Source organism: Podarcis vaucheri, assembly GCF_965113315.1.
Source record: "Podarcis vaucheri genome assembly, chromosome: 9".
NCBI classification, from domain to species: Eukaryota; Metazoa; Chordata; class Lepidosauria; order Squamata; family Lacertidae; genus Podarcis; species Podarcis vaucheri.
In genome coordinates, this window is record NC_138767.1 from 61,773,321 (window position 1) to 61,793,940 (window position 20,620).

At 43.5% G+C, this 20,620-nt stretch overlaps 1 protein-coding gene across 2 annotated transcripts in view; it reads left to right on the forward strand.

The window, feature by feature from the left end:
• Positions 1-456: 456 nt before the first annotated feature.
• CWH43 (cell wall biogenesis 43 C-terminal homolog) overlaps positions 457-20,620 on the forward strand; it is a 32,032-nt gene continuing 11,868 nt past the window's right edge. For both annotated transcript variants that reach the window (XR_014223513.1, XM_082238155.1), the window contains exons 1-10: positions 457-598; positions 7,885-8,076; positions 10,471-10,591; positions 10,774-10,928; positions 11,908-12,109; positions 13,592-13,680; positions 15,337-15,591; positions 16,237-16,362; positions 17,467-17,546; positions 19,708-19,813. Coding sequence is in view for 1 of the 2 variants with exons in the window: in XM_082238155.1 (XP_082094281.1) it covers positions 7,923-8,076; positions 10,471-10,591; positions 10,774-10,928; positions 11,908-12,109; positions 13,592-13,680; positions 15,337-15,591; positions 16,237-16,362; positions 17,467-17,546; positions 19,708-19,813 (1,288 nt within the window). In the remaining variant the exon portion in view is untranslated. The remainder of the gene's footprint in view (positions 599-7,884; positions 8,077-10,470; positions 10,592-10,773; positions 10,929-11,907; positions 12,110-13,591; positions 13,681-15,336; positions 15,592-16,236; positions 16,363-17,466; positions 17,547-19,707; positions 19,814-20,620) is intronic.

Consider the following 20,620-nt stretch of genomic DNA (forward strand, 5'->3'; position numbering starts at 1 on the left):
ACTTATTAGATGCTGATTTAATGGAATAATAGAATAGAATAGAGTTGGAAGGGACCCCTAGGGTCATCTAGTCCAACCCCCTGCAATGCAGGGATCTCAGCTAAAGCATCCATGACAGATGGCCATCCAATCTCTGCTTAAAAACCTCCAAAGAAGGAGAGTCTGCCACCTCGTGGGAATCTATTCCAGGGTCCAATAGCTCTTACTGACAGAAAGTTCTTCCTGATGTTGTCTAGTTGGGAGAACTTACTGAGGCTGCGTAGCTGTGTTTCAGCCCTGACGATTTAAACTCATTTTTTTGATGACAAATAGGGAAGGGAATCTTATTCCAGAAGGGGAAATTTGTAGGCAGCTGAAAGGAAATTTGATGCGGGGTGGGGAGTTCTGCAAACATACAGAGAAAGGCTTCCAAACTTTAGTGCGTGCAAACCTTTTGAAAACAAAAACACACCTTAGTCCGCCCGACTTGTTTGGTTTTGCCTTTAGCCTGATTTCTCCCTTAGTTACAGGCAAATCTGGAGTGCTAATAATCCAAGAGAGCAAATACTGGCGCAGCTGCTGGCCTTGTGCTCCACTCCCTGAAGCAAATCTTGCAAAGGTATAGTACTGTCTTCCCGTCAATAGACATGCTGCCTGATCCTATGCATATTTACTCAGAAATAAACTCTGATGTTTTCACTGCAGTCCGAAAGGGTGTGAAAGGTGTTTTCTAGTGCCCTGTGCCATGAATAGCTCTTGCCTGGGAAAGAGCTTTATAGCTGCTGGAGCACTGCCAAAAAAAGTATACTATTGCAGATAAGCGAGTACTCGGGTGCATTTAGCTAGCACAGACACAAACTTATTAAATGCTGATTTTGTAGAATCATAGAATTGTAGAGTTGGGGGGTTCTAAGGGTCATCTGGTCCAACCCCCTGAAATGCAGAAATCTCAACAAAAACATCCATGACAGATGGCCATCCAGTCTCTGCTTGAAAACCTCCAAGGAAGGAGAGTCTACCACCTTCCAAGGGAGTCCATTCCACTGTCTTAACAGCTCCTACTGTCAGAAGGTTCTTCCTGGTGTTTAGACAGAATCTCCTTTCTTGTAGCTTGAATCCATTGCTACGGGTCCTACCCTCTGGAGCAGAAGAAAACAAGCTTGCTCCTTCTTGCACACATGACAGCCCTTGAAATATTTGACAATGCCTATCATATCTCCTCTCGGCCTACTCTTTTACAGTCTAAACCAGGCATCCCCAACATGCGGCCCTCCAGATGTTTTGGACTACAATTCCCATCATCCCTGACCACCGGTCCTGTTAGCTAGGGATCATGGGAGTTGTAGGCCAAAACATCTGGAGGATCGCAGGTTGGGGATGCCTGGTCTAAACGTACCTGGTCTCTACCATTCCTCATTAGACTTGGTTTGGTTTCAACAGAACACATCAGGGATGGAGAATCTGTAGGCTCTGGACATTGCTGAACTACAAATCCTATCATCCCTGACCATTGTCTGTGCTAGCTGGGACTGATGGGGCTTGGAGTCAAACAAAGTCTGGAAGACCACAAGTTTGCCATCCTTGAATTACATAGTCCTATATTTTTGGCCTGCGATTGTTTTCCCCTTCAGTTTTTTTCTTCTCTCCCTTTGCGACATTTTTCTTCTCATGACCTGCACACCAAGCATAAATACCTCTATAGGAAACTATAATTAGCAAGCCTAATTCTTAGCAATAGCATCGTGATGCTGGGAATAACAGGCAGAGCTCTTTTCTTCATCACTGAGCAAAGCACATGCCACTCCTCATATTTGATTTATCACTAGCACCGATGGAGGTTCACTGGTTTTCAGTTCAGAAAAGGCAATTCCTATTATGCTTTACTGCCACCTCCTGGCTGCCAATGCATATAATGCATACATATGTACTGTATATTTATTACCCTATTTTTATCCCACCTTAGAATGGGGGAAAAACCAAACTCAAGGCAGCTTAATTTAAAAGCATACAAGAAAATGACAAGTAGTCCTCTCAATAAAACAGCAGCAAAAACAGCACATAGCAGCAGCAGCAACAACAACAAAATAAAACAGAGATACCAGATTTTTTTTAATAGATAAAAATACGTCAGAATTGCCAACATGAACTTCCTGCCATTAGTTGGTTGAAAAGACTGGAGTAAAAGGTTGTGGCTCAGCTCACATTTTGCCCTGCTGAAACAGTGCGTAAATTGCATATTTTCAAGTGACATTTGGCAACTATAGTAGTGTTATGAGGTGGGGGGTTTTTTGGGGTGGGGGGAGGAAGTACTCTGTATGCAAGATCATCCTAACCCCTGGGTCCAGCAAGTGTTAAAGTATAGGCCAGGCTAACTTCCTGTGTTGAGGGTGCGGCATGAGATTTCAGTCCCGAAAAAGTGCTTTTTTCAGGGCGAGTTCTCAGCTCCCAAAATGAACACTGTGCTCTTGTGTGAGAAACATCATGTCCAGGTTTTACCAGGACAGTTGAGGGGCACGGGATTAATGACTGGCCACCACCTTATTTTTCCTGCTAATGACCCACACTTCCCTATACAGAGCTACCTTCAGATGTCTTCTAAAGGTTGTTTAGTTACTTATCTCATTGGTTCAGGGGTCACAGACACCCTCCAACATTTCTCTGATGAAAGGTGGGACATTCTGGGATCAGATCGGAAACTGGGATGGCATCTGTAAATCTGGGACTGTCCACCCGAAAATAGTGACACATGGAGAGTCTGGAATGTTTGCACAGGCTCTTGGATGGACTGGGCGTCTTACATGATTTGTAAGAAATCTGAACACAGTTTGGGAAGGCAGGTCCTATATAGAAATGCATTGTAGCTGCACAGAGAATATGTATTTTCATGACAGTACATTTGTTAAAACGAAAACTCATTTTAATTCCTTGTCTCCTGAGTAACAGTAATGTGTTTACATAGGTTTGTAGCTGAGTGAGCTGTAGCCTCTTAAAATCACGAAGCAATCCTTAGATTGTTATGACGTGGCATATTTAAGGGGTTATTATGTGAAGTGTCAATGTCACTGCAGGGTGAAAGGGGAAAAAAATAAGGAGCAAGCAGGCAAGTGGTAAAACTGCAACCCCCCCCCCACCAAAAAACCCAAAACAGACACAAAACCTTCTGGCTTCTGGGGCAAAATGATTGCAGACTAGGGCAAGGGAGAACGTCCCCACAGTACATTTTGCTAATTACTGGTACTTAATTCTTCTGGCAATAAGTGATGGGCCAGAAATGAGGAAGTAATGCAAACCTATTGACATTGAGAGTGGACTTTGACTTCCTTTATCTTACAAAAAGCTTTAATTTCTGCTTTAGCTACATTTACAAGCTATAAGTACTCGAAGGCTACTAGAAGCAGACTATGTCAAACACTGAAATCAGCTCTGAATGTGCCTGTTATAACAGCCTGAACAGCTAGATAGATACAGGGTGCGCCTTGGAGCTTGCCACTGTGTTTTCCTCATTTGTGACTGCCACATGACTTAATCTGATTATAAATCAACTTATAAAATCTGATCCCGAGGGGACGTAGTATGTATTGCCAGCTTTACTCAAACATGCTACAACAAGCGTTTTTTTCCTTGCTCAGACAGGTATCTGCCAAAACAATGACTTATACATATTTCATGCATTCACATTGACACCAAGTCTGTGTACACATTGCCCTTTACCCTGCCTCCAGTGTGCTCCCATCCCTGTATTTTCAATCCATGTACACGCAGCATTGCCCTCGGTGCACAGGCATCTTGCAGTTTCTCCTGAAATACTGCATTTTAATGTGCTTTTCCCCAGGCCAGCTTCAAACAGACTTCATAACTTCATGAGCTTACTCTACGTGCAGTAAATCCAAAGTGTGTATAGTTGAAACACTAAATAAACACCTGCGTGCATGTACAAAGGATATGAAGTTTATTTTCAGGGGCAGAGACAGGCTGGACAGCTTCAGTACACAGCAAACTGTGGATGTGTACAGTGGACGGCAAATCTGTTTTGAAACACAATGAGAAAAAGTGACCTTGCAATGTTTTAAAGTGGTCTTTTGCACACAGCCCACAATCTGCCCGGCTGGCCTGGCTTGTTAGCCTAAGCCGAGACCATGGATTTCCATGTTTGGTACAATAAAAAAATTCCTTCCAGTAGCACCTTAAAGACCAACTAAGTTAGTCCTTGGTATGAGCTTTCGTGTGCATGCACACTTCTTCAGATACACTGAAACAGAAGTTGCCAGATCCTTCTATATAGTGAGAAGGTGGGGAGGGGTTTGGACAAACAGGCCAAACCTTACGCCAAAGAATAAACGGACATAAATCTGACATCAAGAATCACAAAACAGAGAAACCAGTAGGAGAACATTTCAATCTCCCAGGACATTCTATACAAGATCTCAAAGTAGCTGTTTTACTACAAAGGAATTTCAGAAATAGACTGGAAAGAGAAGCTGCTGAATTGCAACTCATTACCAAACTTAAAACCATGGAGAGACCTGGTCTGAACAAAGACATTGGATTCTTATCTCATTATACATGACTAAGCCATTTCTCACCTTCTCACCCCTTGCCTTTTCCTGTAAGACCTATTACAGTCGTTAAGAGTCGTCAACAGGCTCATCTTAGCTATCTGCCAATCTCCCATTCCCACCACCCTTCTGAGTAATACCCCTCCCCACCTTCCCACTATATAGAAGGATCTGGCAACTTCTGTTTCAGTGTATCTGAAGAAGTGTGCATGCACACGAAAGCTCATACCAAGAACTAACTTAGTTGGTCTTTAAGGTGCTACTGGAAGGAAATTTTTTTATTTTGACTATGGCAGACCAACACGGCTACCTATCTGTAACTGGAACCATGTTTGGTACAGTTTAATCAAACTTTTACTAAATCCAGGATTGATGGGTGATTTGCACCCAGAGACTCTGGCCCCTAAAATTTATGACAATACTTTAGTAAGCAAACAAGGTAATTAAATGAACTTCTAGTTAGCAATCCTAGGCACATTTTTCTGGGAGCAAGACATGTTGTATTTCATCCTGGCCTTTTTCAATCTGGTTCCCTCCAGATGTTTTATGCTGAAGCCGGTGAAGGTGCCTGGGTGATACTGTTAGATGGTAACTATCCTCCTCACAGACCCTCCAAGTGTCCCTGTTTTCCAGGGATGTTCCTGATTTAGAGAAGCTGTCCCGGTTTCTGATTTGATCCCAGAATGCCCCGCTTTTCCTTGGGACATCCCTATTTTCATTGGAGAAATGTTGGACGGTTGGAGTTATCTGACCCCCGAGCCACCTGAAGGCAATCCTGCATAGGGAAGGGTTTTTTAAAAAAATGTTTAATGTTTTATTATGTTTCTCTACAGTATATGTTGGAAGCTAGGCCAACCCAATAAGATGTGTGGGGTATAAATAGTAAAATTATCCATATGGAATGGGCTGTCCCTATTTTCATAGGAGAAATGTTGGAGGGTATGTCTTCATTGGTCAGGGGTCCCTTTACCTTTAAGGAGAAGCAGGACATTCCGGGATCAAATCAGAAACCGGGACGGCTTCTGTAAATCCAAGACTGTCCCTGGAAAATAAGGACACTTGGAGGCACTGAGCTTTCCGTTTCTCATAGAAACAATGCCAAATCGGCTTGTTGTAGGAAAAGAGAGAGGGAAAATTCCATTGCCAGACAAGCTGAGGGAAAAAAAAAAAACCTCTCACCCCTGCAATGTAATAAAACAACATGACTGAGTTTATACATGGGTGGGGCCCGCATGAAAATAAAGTAAATTGGCAGTTCGTCTCAAAGGAATCGGCAGTAAAAAACGCAGAAGGTGTGTAGCTCCATTCATGTTCCGAGTTCTTCTTGTTGTTTAGTCGTTTAGTCATGTCCGACTCTTCGTGACCCCATGGACCAGAGCATGCCAGGCACTCCTGTCTTCCACTGCCTCCCGCAGTTTGGTCAAACTCATGTTCGTAGCTTCGAGAACACTGTCCAACCATCTCGTCCTCTGTCGTCCCCTTCTCCTTGTGCCCTCCATCTTTCCCAACATCAGGGTCTTTTCCAGGGAGTCTTCTCTTCTCATGAGGTGGCCAAGGTATTGGAGCCTCCGCTTCAAGATCTGTCCTTCCAGTGAGCACTCAGGGCTGATTTCCTTCAGAATGGATCGGTTTGATCTTCTTGCAGCCCATTGGACTCTCAAGAGTCTCCTCCAGCACCATAATTCAAAAGCGTCTAAAGTGTGCCAAATGTGGCCGCTGCTTGGCATTCACAGGGAATCGCCAGAAGCATCTCCTTTCTTTGACACTAGATGTTGCTGTTGGGCTCAGGTGCTTTTGGGTCCGTCCCACAAGAAGCAGTTTTACAACAGGTGTGGATTGGCTAGGGCAGGTCTAACACTCTAGCTCTGACATTAGCCTCCATAAAAACTTAAATCCATCTTGAGGAAAGTCTTTTCTCAGTTGCCTGGGATTGGTATAACAAGTTGTAGACAGCAAAGGAAGAGAAATATATAGTGAAGGAATGGCTTTTCTTTGGAAAGAAATCCTGATGGAAACATTCCTGGGTACGTAATATTTCCAGCCTATGCTGAATATTTAAAAGCTCTGAGATAATAATTGTAAGCGGCTTTTTAATTATTGTTGTTTTAAAAGCATCTCTTAGTTCGATTTGACACTCCTCCCATTTGATTTCAGAGTTTAAAAGTGTTGCTATGTTGACAAATTGCCCTGCTGTTGTTTTTTAAAGGGAATATTTCCAGAGCAAATATCCTACGTTCCAGGTTAGGGGAAAAACCACATCTGCTTCGATTAATATTTTCAATCTAAATTGCTAATGAATAAGAATTGGAGAATTGGCTCTCCAAAAAAGTAGTAGTATAGTTGCTGCTGGATGAATGATTTCTTGTTTAGTGTAATCGAAAATTTACCTGTAAGACTGGGATCTCTAACTAGTGTTTGTGTGTTGCAGGAGGTGAAGGTTATAAAAGAATAGCAGTGTAAATTTGGAGACAAAGTCATGCTCACAACTACACATAATGGCTCAGGGCTTATCCACACTTGTTGCAGGGGGTGAAGGTCTTTCTAAGCATTGTATTTAAAGCTCTGTGTTTCAGAGTAAGGTAAAGGTAAAGGGACCCCTGACCATCAGGTCCAGTCGTGGCTGACTCTGGGGTTGCGGCGCTCATCTTGCTTTATTGGCTGAGGGAGCCGGCGTACAGCTTCCGGGTAATGTGGCCAGCATGATTAAGCTGCTTCTAGCGAACCAGAGCAGTGCATGGAAATGCTATTTACCTTTCCACCGGAGCGGTACCTATTTTTCTACTTGCACTTTGACGTGCTTTCGAACTGCTAGGTTGGCAGGAGCAGGGACCGAGCAACGGGAGCTCACCCCGTCGTGGGGATTCAAACAGCCAACAAAGCAAGATGAGCACCGCAATCAGCCACAACTGGACCTAATGGTCAGGGGTCCCTTTACCTTTACAACCCAAACCTACGATGGAGGGGTTCACAGCATTAACATCCTAGAAGGGTCTTGTTTCTCCCCTAGCCACAACCTTGGATTCAGGCAGAAATCAGCCACGACTCTCTCCAGCTTGCTGCTTTTTTCTAAACCACATCATTGCAAAACTCTAATCTTAACCCTGCTTCACCCTTCTAATTTACTGTGAGCTGGTGGAGGGGGCTCACCCATTTCCCCTCTCGCAAAGAACCCCTTTCCTTTGTTTCCCTTAATGGCTCATTACCCAGGCTATCACCTCAACACAGGAAGCTAACCCGGCTTATATTTTAACATTTGCTGGAACCAGGGTTAGAAGGCTCTCCCACAAACTCATAACAGTATTTAGAAAATCAGATAAATTTCACTCTGCAATTTTCTCTTTTCTTTCAGGTTATGCTTCCTGGTCTCTTTATCATGCCCTTCCACCAATGATCTATTTTTTCCCTTTACAAACATTGGAACTTACTGGCTTAGAGGTTTTTGCTCTTGCTTTCCTCTCTCCGATGTTTCTGATGATTGGTCCACTCTGGAGGTTGGCCAACAAGAAGCACATTCTAGCCTTGCTAAGGCTGAGCATGATTGGTAAGTCCACTTTTGTAATTCTAAAGTGTCTTCGAAAAGCTTGGCAACAGCAAGGTGTCAGGCCGAACTTTTCAAACAATGTTGTTTAGTCGTTTAGTTGTGTCCAACTCTTCGTGACCCCATGGACCAGAGCACGCCAGGCACTTCTGTCTTCCACTGCCTCCCGCAGTTTGGTCAAACTCATGCTGGTAGCTTCAAGAACACTGTCCAACCATCTCGTCCTCTGTCGTCCCCTTCTCCTTGTGCCCTCCATCTTTCCCAACATCAGGGTCTTTTCCACGGAGTCTTCTCTTCTCATGAGGTGGCCAAAGTATTGGAGCCTCCGCTTCAGGATCTGTCCTTCCAGTGAGCACTCAGGGCTGATTTCCTTAAGAATGGATCGGTTTGATCTTCTTGCAGTCCATGGGACTCTCAAGAGTCTCTTCCAGCACCATAATTCAAAAGCATCAATTCTTTGGCGATCAGCCTTCTAGGAAAGAGAATAGAGACAGTTAAAATTCAGCATATTCACTAAGGCATTCCACAGCTACTGGTGGGACTACTTTCAAGTATCAGGGTTTATCCTACTTTCAGGTTTCAGGGTGTGGGCCTGCGGAATAAATCTTACTGACAAACATGGGACCAGCCCAGTGTATCCATTGATTTAACACCTTTCTATTCTGCCTCCCCATCATAAAGCTGCAATCGCCTTGTTTGGAATACAAATCATTCTCAGCTATGTTAAGAATGGAGTGCCATTTCTTCTAAAGATTCTCCTTAAACTTGGAACATAATATTAGATTATGCAAATGTAGTATCAGTGTTCGCATAGCTAGTTGCTTTTAGGTGTATGAACAAAAGTCATTTCATATGAACTTTTAATATCCCGGTGAAACACTAACTCTTTTCTGTGTTCAGATCACCTGACCAGCTGGGCCAACTCACATTACTCTTTCTAGCAAAAAATAAAAATACGTCATTGTTCTTCTTCTAAGCATGTGTCTCCCGACTTACACAGGGGTTACATTCCCAGCTACTGTGTGTATATGTGAAATCACGTATAGTGGGGAACACCATCTAAAAAGCCTGTAAACACTCTCTAAACTTCTGGAAACCCTTTAAAAAAGCCAGCAGTGCCTACCAGACTGGCATGAATGGTCACAATGGTGGCTCTCAGTTTTCCTCATCGCTGGAGGACAATGTGGAAACGACGAAAAGGAGGGTAGACCGGTACCCCCAAAGTGCCTGGCTGTGATTCAGAGGTAGACAGGACCCTGAAGGAGTGGCAGACCTACATTTCAGGGGCTCTGAAGCTCAAACTGTCATGGCCCCCCCTTTCACAACCAGTAATGAGGTCTGGGTAACCACTGTTATCTTCTGCAATGGGGTTGCTCCACAACAGATCAGCACACCTTTACAACTTCATTGCTACTGTCTCCCAAACTTCGGGATGGTTGAAATATATACAACAAAACATTAATCAATTTGTGTCGGGCAATTCATAAGGGATCTCCTAGAGTAGACCCAACATTTTTAAGCAATGTGAACTAAAGTCGCTTCAGGATTTGGAGTCCTGAAGTTTAAGCTTCATCGGTTTCATAGTAGATCCGCTCCTGCCCTGAAGTGCTTGGCTGTGGGTCAGATTTCACTTGCTGATGGTGCTCGTGCCATTTTTGCAGTTTCCCTGCTCTTTTCAGGCTGTTTTTTGTTTTTGTTTTTTGCCCCTTTCACGCCTTTTTGCAATTTAAATTGTTTTATTTAATTATTTCCCGGCACCGCGCATAAGTGGGGAGACACCTGTATCTAAAATTCTCTTATCTTCTTTAATAGGAATATGCACATACACCTGCCAGGGGAGCTCTCTTAGACAACAGAGAAACTTTTTCCCGACTGCACACTGAGAAACTTTGTTCTTACCGGGTTGGTTCTGAATTGAGTCAAGAGAAATTTGCTAACTGCTCATTTAGGAATTTACCCTCTCCCAGATTCACTAGTTTTCTACATGCAACGATTTATTTATTTTTAAATTAATATAGGGACTCTACTGCATGAGTTTGCTGAACATTGCCCTCAGCTCTTAGAGAATAGGATAATTAACAGGTCTTTATTCAAGCTGAGATAGAGCAGCCAATGGAATTATCAACCAACAACACTGTAACAACTGGATTCTGTGGGGGTTCACTGCTTTTGAGAAAGCATGCAAAAGATCAGGCAATGAAATTATTAAGGGGGGGGGTGAGAATTACATTTATTTGTTTAGGGCATCATCTAAGAACCTCTACGTTCACTGATTTCAAAGGGGGAGACAGTTGCATACTTTACTCTCCCATTGGAACAAATGGGTGTTATTAGTGCTCAACTGTAGCTATATTATACAATTTTTATTTTTATTTTTTAATGTGTTTCTCTTTACAGGGAGCATTCTTTCATACCACGCTCCAAATGCTTACCTTCGACTCTGGATCTTGGCCCTGGGTGTTTCTTCATCGTTGGTAGTTCAAACTGTAACATGGTGGTCTGGCAATTCTTTACAAAGGTATTGTGAAAGAGGGCGCAGATCTTGCATTATAAGCAGCAAGCTATCTTCTTTGACAGTAAACGAAAACCGTGAAAAAGCGGTTTTCTTAAAGCAGATTTCTACTTAATACTACAGCTATTTTAGCTTATTTGTTTGCACATTCATTAAAAAATATATGTTTGAATGTTCTACTTTTACAGATACTGCAGAATCTGGGGGTTTATACTAGGAAAAATTCTTCTTCTCATGCTTCGGATTTGCTATACATCGTTAAACCCAGTATGGAACTGTACAACTGCCAATGTTACTATAACTGTCCTAGGCTTCATAGCAGCACTTGAGCGGACATATACAGGTGACAATTCAAAACGAAGCAATTCCTTTCTTTGTATATCCTCAGCAGAATTTTGGGGGTGGTATGTGTGGAAAAACATGACCATAAATACAAGCTACGACTGAGTGAGTAGGCAAATGGTAATCCTAATTTATCTCCCTGTTCAACTCCATCTTTAATTCCCCTTGCCTCTGTTTCATCTTCCTCTCTGTTCCTCAGGACTTTTGCCTTCCTCCGCTGTCTCACGGGCACCCTAACCTCCAACTTCCTCTATTATCAGGCCTGGCATCAGGAGGAAGCATCCTCAAGCAATTGCTGGGGACTCTGTGCCTCTGAAGGGATCACCCCTGATACCTGCCTCGATTCCTCCCATCACCATCACTCCTTCTTCTTTATTCTTTGGCGATTCCTCGTAGCCAAGTAAAATTGTCTTCCATGAACACGATCTTAAGAGTGAGTCTGTAAGTGACTGTGGAGGCCAGTTCTGGATCTACACATCCTTCCACCCTGGGGACATAGGTTTCTGGGTGGGAGTTGATCATGGTGTAGATTTCCTGAGTGTGCCTTCCTCTTAGCACGCTTCTTCCTTTTGTCCTGAGTTTGAGTGTCTTCAAAGTCCATGACACCTTTGGTAAAGGCTGTTCTCCAATTGGAGCGCTCGCAGGCCAGTGTTTCCCAGTTGTCGGTGTTTATACTATTAGAATTGCCATTAGAGACCCTCTTAACCATGTCTTTTGTGTTATGTAAAAATCTTCTTAGAAATTCCTGAATACTTTTGACTTCATACTCTTGGGTGTAATCTACACACATATAAAAAAATATATATGTGAAATGCTTGTTAAAAAAAGTTTTGAAAAATAGATTGAATTTTGCATAGCTTGCTTTCGCCATCTAGTGTTGCATTTGTATATTGCACTTTACAACACTTTTAAAACATTTTCTTTGCAGCTGTGTAGCTGAGTCCTTGATTTGCTGAATCAATGTTTTCCACTTTTTTAAGGTACTAAAAGCCAAAAACAAGAAGCAAACAAGATTGGAAACGCAGCAAAGGAAACCATTCATGGTTCCAACTGGTTTTTGTCAGGGACAGCTTTTGGCAGCCTAATGTTCCTCACCTTCTGGATTTTTGGAGAGGTCTCTCTAGTTTCCAGATGGGCAGTGAGTGGACACCCGCAACCTGGGCCAGATCCTAATCCACATGGGTAAAGTGTGTGCTCCCCTAGTATTTTATTAAGCAGGTTAAAAATATCAAATCCCAAACAGGTGGAGCTTGGAGGTCATGAAATCCTGGTAAAAACAAGAAGTTCCAAAGTAACCCTGGACAGTAATCCCTACATATAAACTGGTATTGGCTTTAATGACACACATGTGCCTCATCCCCGTGGGACTAAAGAGATGCATGATACAATTGGGAGGGGTGGGGCTAAGTTTTTATTTGGGGTGTGGGGTGGCAAGTGAATTATTACCATCATTGTGTTATTTAATTTTTTACTGCCTGAAGGTATCAGGTTACAAGGTTGATAAAACCATTTCCATGTTTTGTCTTTCATATTTGGAATGGTTATCAGCTCACATTCTTTGATAGCGAAGATATTGGGGTTTTTAAGTAGCGTGTAGCACAATTCAAAGCATGTTTAGTTAGATGCAAGTCCCTACAAATTCGACGAGACTATACAACACCGGTCCTGAAAGACCTTCATTGGCTCCCAGTATGTTTCCGAGCACAATTCAAAGTGTTGGTGCTGAACTTTAAAGCCCTAAACGGCCTCGGTCCAGTATACCTGAAGGAGCGTTTCCATCTCCATCGTTCTGCCCGGACACTGAGGTCCAGCGCCGAGGGCCTTCTGGTGGTTCTCTCACTGCAAGAAGTGAGGTTACAGGGACCCAGACAGAGGGCCTTCTCAGTAGTGGCACCCACCCTGTGGAACACCCTCCCCTTGGATGTTAAGGAAATAAACAACTACCTGACCTTTAGAAGACATCTGAAGGCAGCCCTATTTAGGGAAGTTTTTAATGTCTGATGTTTTATCGTATTTCTAATATTCTGTTGGGATCCACCCAGAGTGGCTCTGGAAACCCAGCTAGATGGGTGGGGTATAAATAATAAATTATTGTTGTTGTTGTTGTTGTTGTTGTTGTTGTTACTATTACTAACACAGCCCTCATAAGAGCATCTGTGTGTCTCAGGAGCCCTATTCAGACAACAGAAAACTGTGCAGGCTGGACATGCATACTTGGAAAATAGGATTATGTCCACTCCACTGGTTGCAGTTAAAAATCAATGTGAATATTGAATGTAATGGATCTGCCATTTCCCATCCTCAGCCACAAATCCACAGACATGCCATGGACCACCTGGGTGAAGCTTGTGGACCGCTGATAACATAAATGGTCTGCAGTCTAGCATACAGTTGAAAGAGGGATAAAAATCTCAGACACGGCTGTCAAATTGCACCTCCTTCCGGCTTCACCCTTGCTATAAAGTTGGGCACTGCTTGGTACAATAAAACTGACTGTAACTGGCTGGGAAATATTTAGCTAGTCTATCCATAACAACTCACTTGTCCAAATCCTCTTCAGAGTCAGGCCAGAGGAAAACAAAGGAATTAAGTTTAGCTTGTGCCTTCTCTTTGAGTTGTTTCTTTCGAAAAATGCAATAATTCTCTGTTCTCTCATTTTTACAGAGGCGCCGTTCTCTTAGGACTGGCTCATGGACTAATGCTATCTTTCTGGCCTTGGTCTACCTGTGCCCTGTGTGGTTGGTGCCTTATAGGTAAGAATAAATGTTCTGCAGTCCCTAAGCCTCTTAAAGACATTTCATTAGTAGGAATGGGGAAAGGAGGCATACGTTCTTCATTTGCTGAACTGTATAGACTTGGGGATCTCGCCCATGGGGAAATTCACAGCACGAGTTCATCTGAGAGTCATTTTTAGGTGATATATATGGATGAATTAGTCATGGAATAGTTCTTTCATTTTGATGTTGATACTCCACAGTAAGTGGTTTAAGGATCTATGCAATTACTTCTCCATCCAGGGAGCTTTCGTATACTGTCTTATACAGCAGGCGGCAAGAAGTATGTACCGTATATGTTTTTAGCTCATGGTCGGAGGAACGGAAACAACATTTATCATGTTAGGTGTTAGAACTCAAGCTTGCTTGGAAACCCTAATCCATAATCAGTTTCAGTACGTTTCCGAGCACAATTCAAAGTGTTGGTGCTGACCTTTAAAGCCCTAATCGGCCTTGGTCCAGTATATCTGAAGGAGCGTCTCCGCCCCATCGTTCTACCCGGACACTGAGGTCCAGCGCCGAGGGCCTTCTGGCGGTTCCCTCACTGCGAGAAGCCAAGTTACAGGGAACCAGGCAGAGGGCCTTCTTGGTAGTGGCGCCCTCCCTGTGGAACGCCCTCCCACCAGATGTCAAAGAGAACAACAACTACCAGACTTTTAGAAAACATCTGAAGGCAGCCCTGTTTAGGGAAGCTTTTAATCTTTGATGTATTACAGTATTTTAATATTTTTTTGGAAGCCGCCCAGAGTGGCTGGGGAAGCCCAGCCAGATGGGCGGGTATAAATAATAAATTATTATTATTATTATTATTAACCATACTTGGGTAAGCTGATAGTGTCCAGGCATTCCTGGGTGAAACCTTGATCCTCATCAATGCATTTTCTGCCCTAGTAGTAGTTTCTATACTGAGATCATCTTAGTCATCACAGTGGTTACCGTTCATCTTGGACAATTCCACCTTCCTAGCTCTTCCTGACTTCTTAGCAATTTTTCAGTACAGTTTATTACCAAATGCTGGGTCAACTGCTTCAGAATCTCTTTGGGTTCCAAGAGATAGCAATCCAACAGAAACTATTTAAATAACTGGAGAACTATCAGACTGGTTTGAGGACGTTATTAGTCTTGGGAACCCTTTATTGTTTACTCCGATCCCAGTTATAATAAGGTCTGTGATTGTTTTTATTCATGGGGATATTTTATTATAATAAAGGGGATATCGATACTGCGTTATATTTATAAAGGGGTTGTTTCCATGAGATTTTATGGTGCCATATTTATCACTGTGTGTTGTAGCCAACATTAGTTCTAGTCAGAGCAGAACCATCAAAATTAATAGACATGACTAGCTTACAGTGGCATAGCATGGGGGGTGCAGGGGGGCCCGGCCGCACCGGGTGCAACATCTGGGGGTTAGGGTTAGGGGGCGCAAATCCACGGGTTAGGGGGCGCAAATTACTTGCCTTGCCCCGGGTGCTGACAACCCACGCTACGCCACTGCTAGCTTATGTTCTAGAGTACTAAACCTACTCTGAGTTGAACCTACAACCAAATGACAGTGGTGCCATATTGATCAGAATGACAATACATAGCAATGTTTCATGACTTTGGCATCATTTTTTGTCCGTTCTTTAATAGGTGCAGCAGGAGCAGCTGGTCTGCTTGGCTTACGAACGTGGTATGCAGCCATTGCTGGCGACCTCCTAGCTGTCTTTACAATGTGCGTGTGGCCTCGCATAACCGGATGCTTCGTTAGCTGTTTACATCCTGGGAAAGTCATGAGTACAGCTATGCTCATACTTGTGCTAGACACATTCTTCTGTGTGTGGTGCACAGCTTATAAATTTGTGCCCGGTGGAATCTATGCTAGAGAAAGCTCTCATATTCTTTTGGGTATGTTTGCCCTTCTTAGCCAAGAAAAGTCATCAAATTTACTTGGTTTGGGTATCTAAAGGCTGTAAAATACAATCGAGAATGGTTTCACAGTTCTTTCTGTACTTTGACCAAAGTTGCAGCATGTAGTGCCCCTGTTCAGTATACTCCATTGCATTCCATTCTCCCTCCCTCCCTGGTTTTCTGCCCCACCCCCCAGCAAAAAATATTCAGCATTCCGTGACCACTGAGCATGCTAATTCCTCATTGGACTGTTTTCTGATTCCACCCCATAAGTCCCCCCCCCAAGTTTTTTTTTACTTCTGCAAACGTTGAAGTTCCTCCAAAGCCTGCTGATATCTCCCCTCCCCTTCCTGACTCTCTCTGTGTGTAGTAGTGTCATTTTGGCCATGAAAGCAAAGTTGGGATCAGCCAATGGGGACATTAGATTTGACGCTGGCTGTTCCAAATGCCCACCTTGTCCTGTTTATTGTGTTGGCTTAATGCATAAGGGATGAATTAGGGATCAGCTTTGCTAATTGCTAAACTCTTCACTTTCTATGTACTTACAAGTTGGCTGACTGACAATATCATATTGGAGTATTCTTGTGCAAGTTTCCCTTCCTGCTGGTCATAACTCCCCCATCTGTTATATTTTGATTACAGGGTTCACCATGCTGTTTATTGTCATAGGCACGCTAGTTGAATGCAGGAAGGATCTTCACTCTCTGTTTAGGGTAAAAAGTAGTGATAAACCGTTCTTCCATGAAAGTGAAAAATACATCAAATTATGTAAGTATAACTTCACTTCATTTCTCAAAAACAAACTACCAGATGGGCTTACAGGTCATTAAATGCACCAAGCTAGAGGGTTTGTTTGGGTGCTTCAGGCATAAACAAAGTGTTAGGCCACATCCGAGTTTAGATGATGCATTCAAGAATCCTGCCTAAAAAGTCATCTGTAACAACTGAATTATTGCCAAATTAGTGTCTTTGCAACATCACTGTATTGCTGAACATTGTTCATCAGTCCAAGAGTTCAGTGGATATGTTTGCAAGTTCTTGTTGAGACATTGAGTATGTGCAGCTTTTGAGTAGACAATTAGTGTGTTGGCTACAAGCCAAGTTAAACAGAGTACATGAGCTTCTGCTTGGAGACAAGAAAGCCTAGCAACAGGTGGTGATTGGCTAAGTTCTCCCTTATAAGCAGTATGACACAGCAGTTTGGTTGTTGGAGTGTTGAGTTTGGAATAGGAGTTTGAATCGCGTCTGTGTATATATAGTAACTTGTACAAAGCTGTGCCTTATTCTGCTGTATATAATAAAACTAAACAAAAATCAAGTTACTAATCAACAAGTTCTGGAATTCACTGATATGGTAGCTGATAGCAAGAGTTATGGTTATGAACCATCCATAGTTCTGACAAACCACTTATCTGTGAGAGGAAACATATTTTCACCATTAAAATGTATCCCTTATCAGGAGGACTAAAGCTCCTAAGTTGGTTCATCCAAGGATGTTATCTGGATTGACCTGCACACCACTTCCGGTGAGCGGGCCGGAAATATTTTGATTGCTCCATGCCCAAGCCAAACCTCTTTCATCTGTATTCAATAAACTTTGGGCCTGTTTTGATCCAAACTAGTGGTCTTTTATTTATCTGGGTTGGGGACTAGGGAGCACGATGTCTGGACCTGCAACCCTACTTGAGCATGACAATATAAATGGCTAGTTAATGGAGAACACATAAAACTGCCTTTGTAAGAATTTGCCAGCTCAATATAAGTTGGGCACTATTCCTGACATGCTATTAATAGTTGATATTTGTAGATTCCCCCAAATCAATTTTTATTATGGCTCCCTTATACTAATATACATTGTTGATTTTTCTCTAGCTCTGTGGCTGTTCATTGGGGTAGGCCTGCTGGGATTAGGATTGCGATATAAAGCTTATGAGAAAAAATTAGGACATGGGGTGAGTCATTTGTTTACTTTTAATCCATTTAAATTTGATTTTATTTGTTTATTTTATTTTGACAGATACACTGCTTAATTGCAATAATTTCTAAGTGGTACATACACAACTCACTCAGTTCAAACTGCAAAATCAGAATGAAATACAGTGGTACCTCCGGTTGCAGACGGGATCCGTTCCGTAGGTCCGGTAGGATCCCGAGGTTTCCACAACCCGCTTCTGTGCATGCGCGTGGGCCGAACCCGATAAATACTTCTGGGTTTGCCGCACACGCATCCCAAAGTTTACATAACCAGAGGGTTGCGTAAATGGAGGTATGACTGTATCATTTATAATATTTACATCATTACATGCAAATACTAGTGCAGAAACAATCTTTAACATGGCAACCTAAGGCCTGAGGGCCGGATCCGCCCCAAGAGCCTTCTAAATCTGGCCCGCGGACGGTCCAGGAATCAGCATGTTTTTACATGAGTAGAATGTGTGCTTTTATTTAAAATGCACCTCTGGGTTATTTGTGAGGGACGCAGGTGGTGCTGTGGTGTAAACCACTGAGCCTAGGGCTTGCCAATCAGAAGGTCGGCGGTTCGAATCCCCGTGATGGGGTGAGCTCCCATTGTTCGGTCCCAGCTCCTGCCCACCGAGCAGTTAGAAAGCATGTCAAAGTGCAAATGGATAAATAGGTACCACTCCGGTGGGAAGGTAAATGGCGTTTCCATGCGCTGCTCTGGTTCGCCAGAAGCAGCTTAGTTATGCTGGCCACATGGCCCGGAAGCTGTCTGCGGACAAACGCCTGCTCCCTCGGCCTATAGAGTGAGATGAGCGCGCAACCCCAGAGTTGTCCACAACTGGACCTAACGGTCAGGGGTACCTTTACCGGGTTATTTGTGGGGCATAGGAATTTGTTCATTTCCCCCCAAAATATAGTCTGCCTCCCCAAAGTTCTGAGGGACAGTGGAACGGCCCCCCCTGCTGAAAAAGTTTGACCCCTAATCTTTAAGGACGAATTCACAGTACTCAACTTGTGCTGTGCCTTGATTATTATACAAATTATGACAATTCAAAGTTTCTGTAGGGCTCCAGTGCTCAGCGCTTTTCGACGTAGCATGGTCACCCATTCAGCTACAAAATGATAGACGTACATACAAAAGCCACAGTACCCACAACAAATCCTAGACTGGACCTAAATAAGAGTTACTGAAAATAATTTTAAATCAGATCATTCCCCTAGCCCAGGGGTCTGCAACCTTTAAGACAAAAAGAGCCACTTGGACCCGTTTCCGAAGGAAAAAAAACCTGGGAGGCGCAAAACTCGTCATTATAAAAATAACTTTTTTGTCACTTTTTTATTATTTCTTTGTTTGACCCCTCAGAATTACTCCTCCTCATAGAAATAAACGTTAAATTAACAAGTTACCTTTTTGTGTGTGCGAGTTCTTCACTCCCCTTCAAAACAGTGACCAGCGTACATGCCCCCTTTCAATGCAGTGACCAGCGTACATGCCCCTTACAATGTAGTGGGCGGGCGGGAAGGTGACGTTGGGACGGTGTGTGACTAACACATGCACAGCCCCCATGCGACGTCACAGCCAAAACAGCGCCCGCCACAGTGGGGAGTGTCGGGGTGCACAATGCGCCTCCTCCCCTCGCTAGTATCCGCCCCGGAGCCGCGGCAAAGGTGTAAAAGAGCCACATGCGGCTCCAGAGCCGCGGGTTGCAGACCCCTGCCCTAGCCTATACTAGGTCATAATTTTGGAAGAACTTATTTTTACAACTCCTCCATATTTTGTCCTTATGTATGATGTATATATCATTATATTCGGCACCTTACCATTTTTCACTAGCAAACAAGACAAGTTCCTGTTTCAGAGAGCTTGCAGTGAGTAAGGCAATAGGGGAAGGAGATACAGGAGAAAGGTATGCCACTGCAGTTACGTGTACTTTGACTTGGATACATCTAGGGATGAGAACGGGGATTAATTATTTCGTTTTGTCATGCGTTCCTTTATTTTCTCTATTTGGGGGCAAATATTATGCGTATATTATATCAACCTCTGCAATCCTATCATCCACTTTTGTATTGCTTGCACACTAGTCAAATAATGTGATTGTAAATGTAGTGAGATTGAACTTTTTGTTTTCCCTTCTGTTTTATCTGTAGCCTCCAAAGAAAAACTTTTCAGCCCTGATTTGGCCATTCAGGTTTGGCTATGATAATGAAGGGTGGTCCAGCTTAGAGCGATCGGTCGTCCTTCTGAATCAAACAGGTACTTTCAGCAAAATCATATAGCTTGTGCATTATGCCTCTCTTGTCTTCTGTGATAGACCCTTCCACCTGCGGCAGAGGGGTATAGAACCAAGAAATCAGAGCTCTGGGCTCTAGAATGGGAACAACCTTCAGTTCCAAGGCCAACCATCATCTGTCACAACAAGTATCACATATTGTCAAAGCCAGACTAGATCAGACTATTTACACCTCTCTCTCACCAAGGCCAGCACTAGGGGTAGGAATGCCTGGGCACCAGCCAGTGGCCCCAGGTCCAGCCACCATCTTAGATTTTTTTTTAAAAAATGCAGTGCTAGACACTATGAGCATTGCATTCTGGGCACTGTTACATGGCAGGTGGATACCGTGTATGTTTTTGCAAACTGCTGGTGTTGCCTGCTAGGGGAATGTGTCCAGGCCCGAGGGGGAGGGGAATGACTAATAGTGTAGCACCCACTGCTGCACGAAGGTGGGGGAACAGTGGGAGTAGTGGGGACCCAAGTTATGCTAGCCAGGGGCCCATCAGCAGCACCGTGGTGAGAGCCCTTTGGAGCCTGGTACTAGTAGCCCTTAAGGGACGCGGGTGGCGCTGTGGGTTAAGCCAGAAGGTCGGTGGTTCAAATCCCCGCAATGGGGTGAGCTCCCGTTGCTCGGTCCCTGCTCCTGCCAACCTAGCAGTTTGAAAGCACGTCAAAGTGCAAGTAGATAAATAGGTACTGCTCTGGCGAGAAGGTAAACGGCATTTCCTTGCTGCTCTGGTTCACCAGAAGCAGCTTAGTCATGCTGGCCACATGACTTGGAAGCTGTA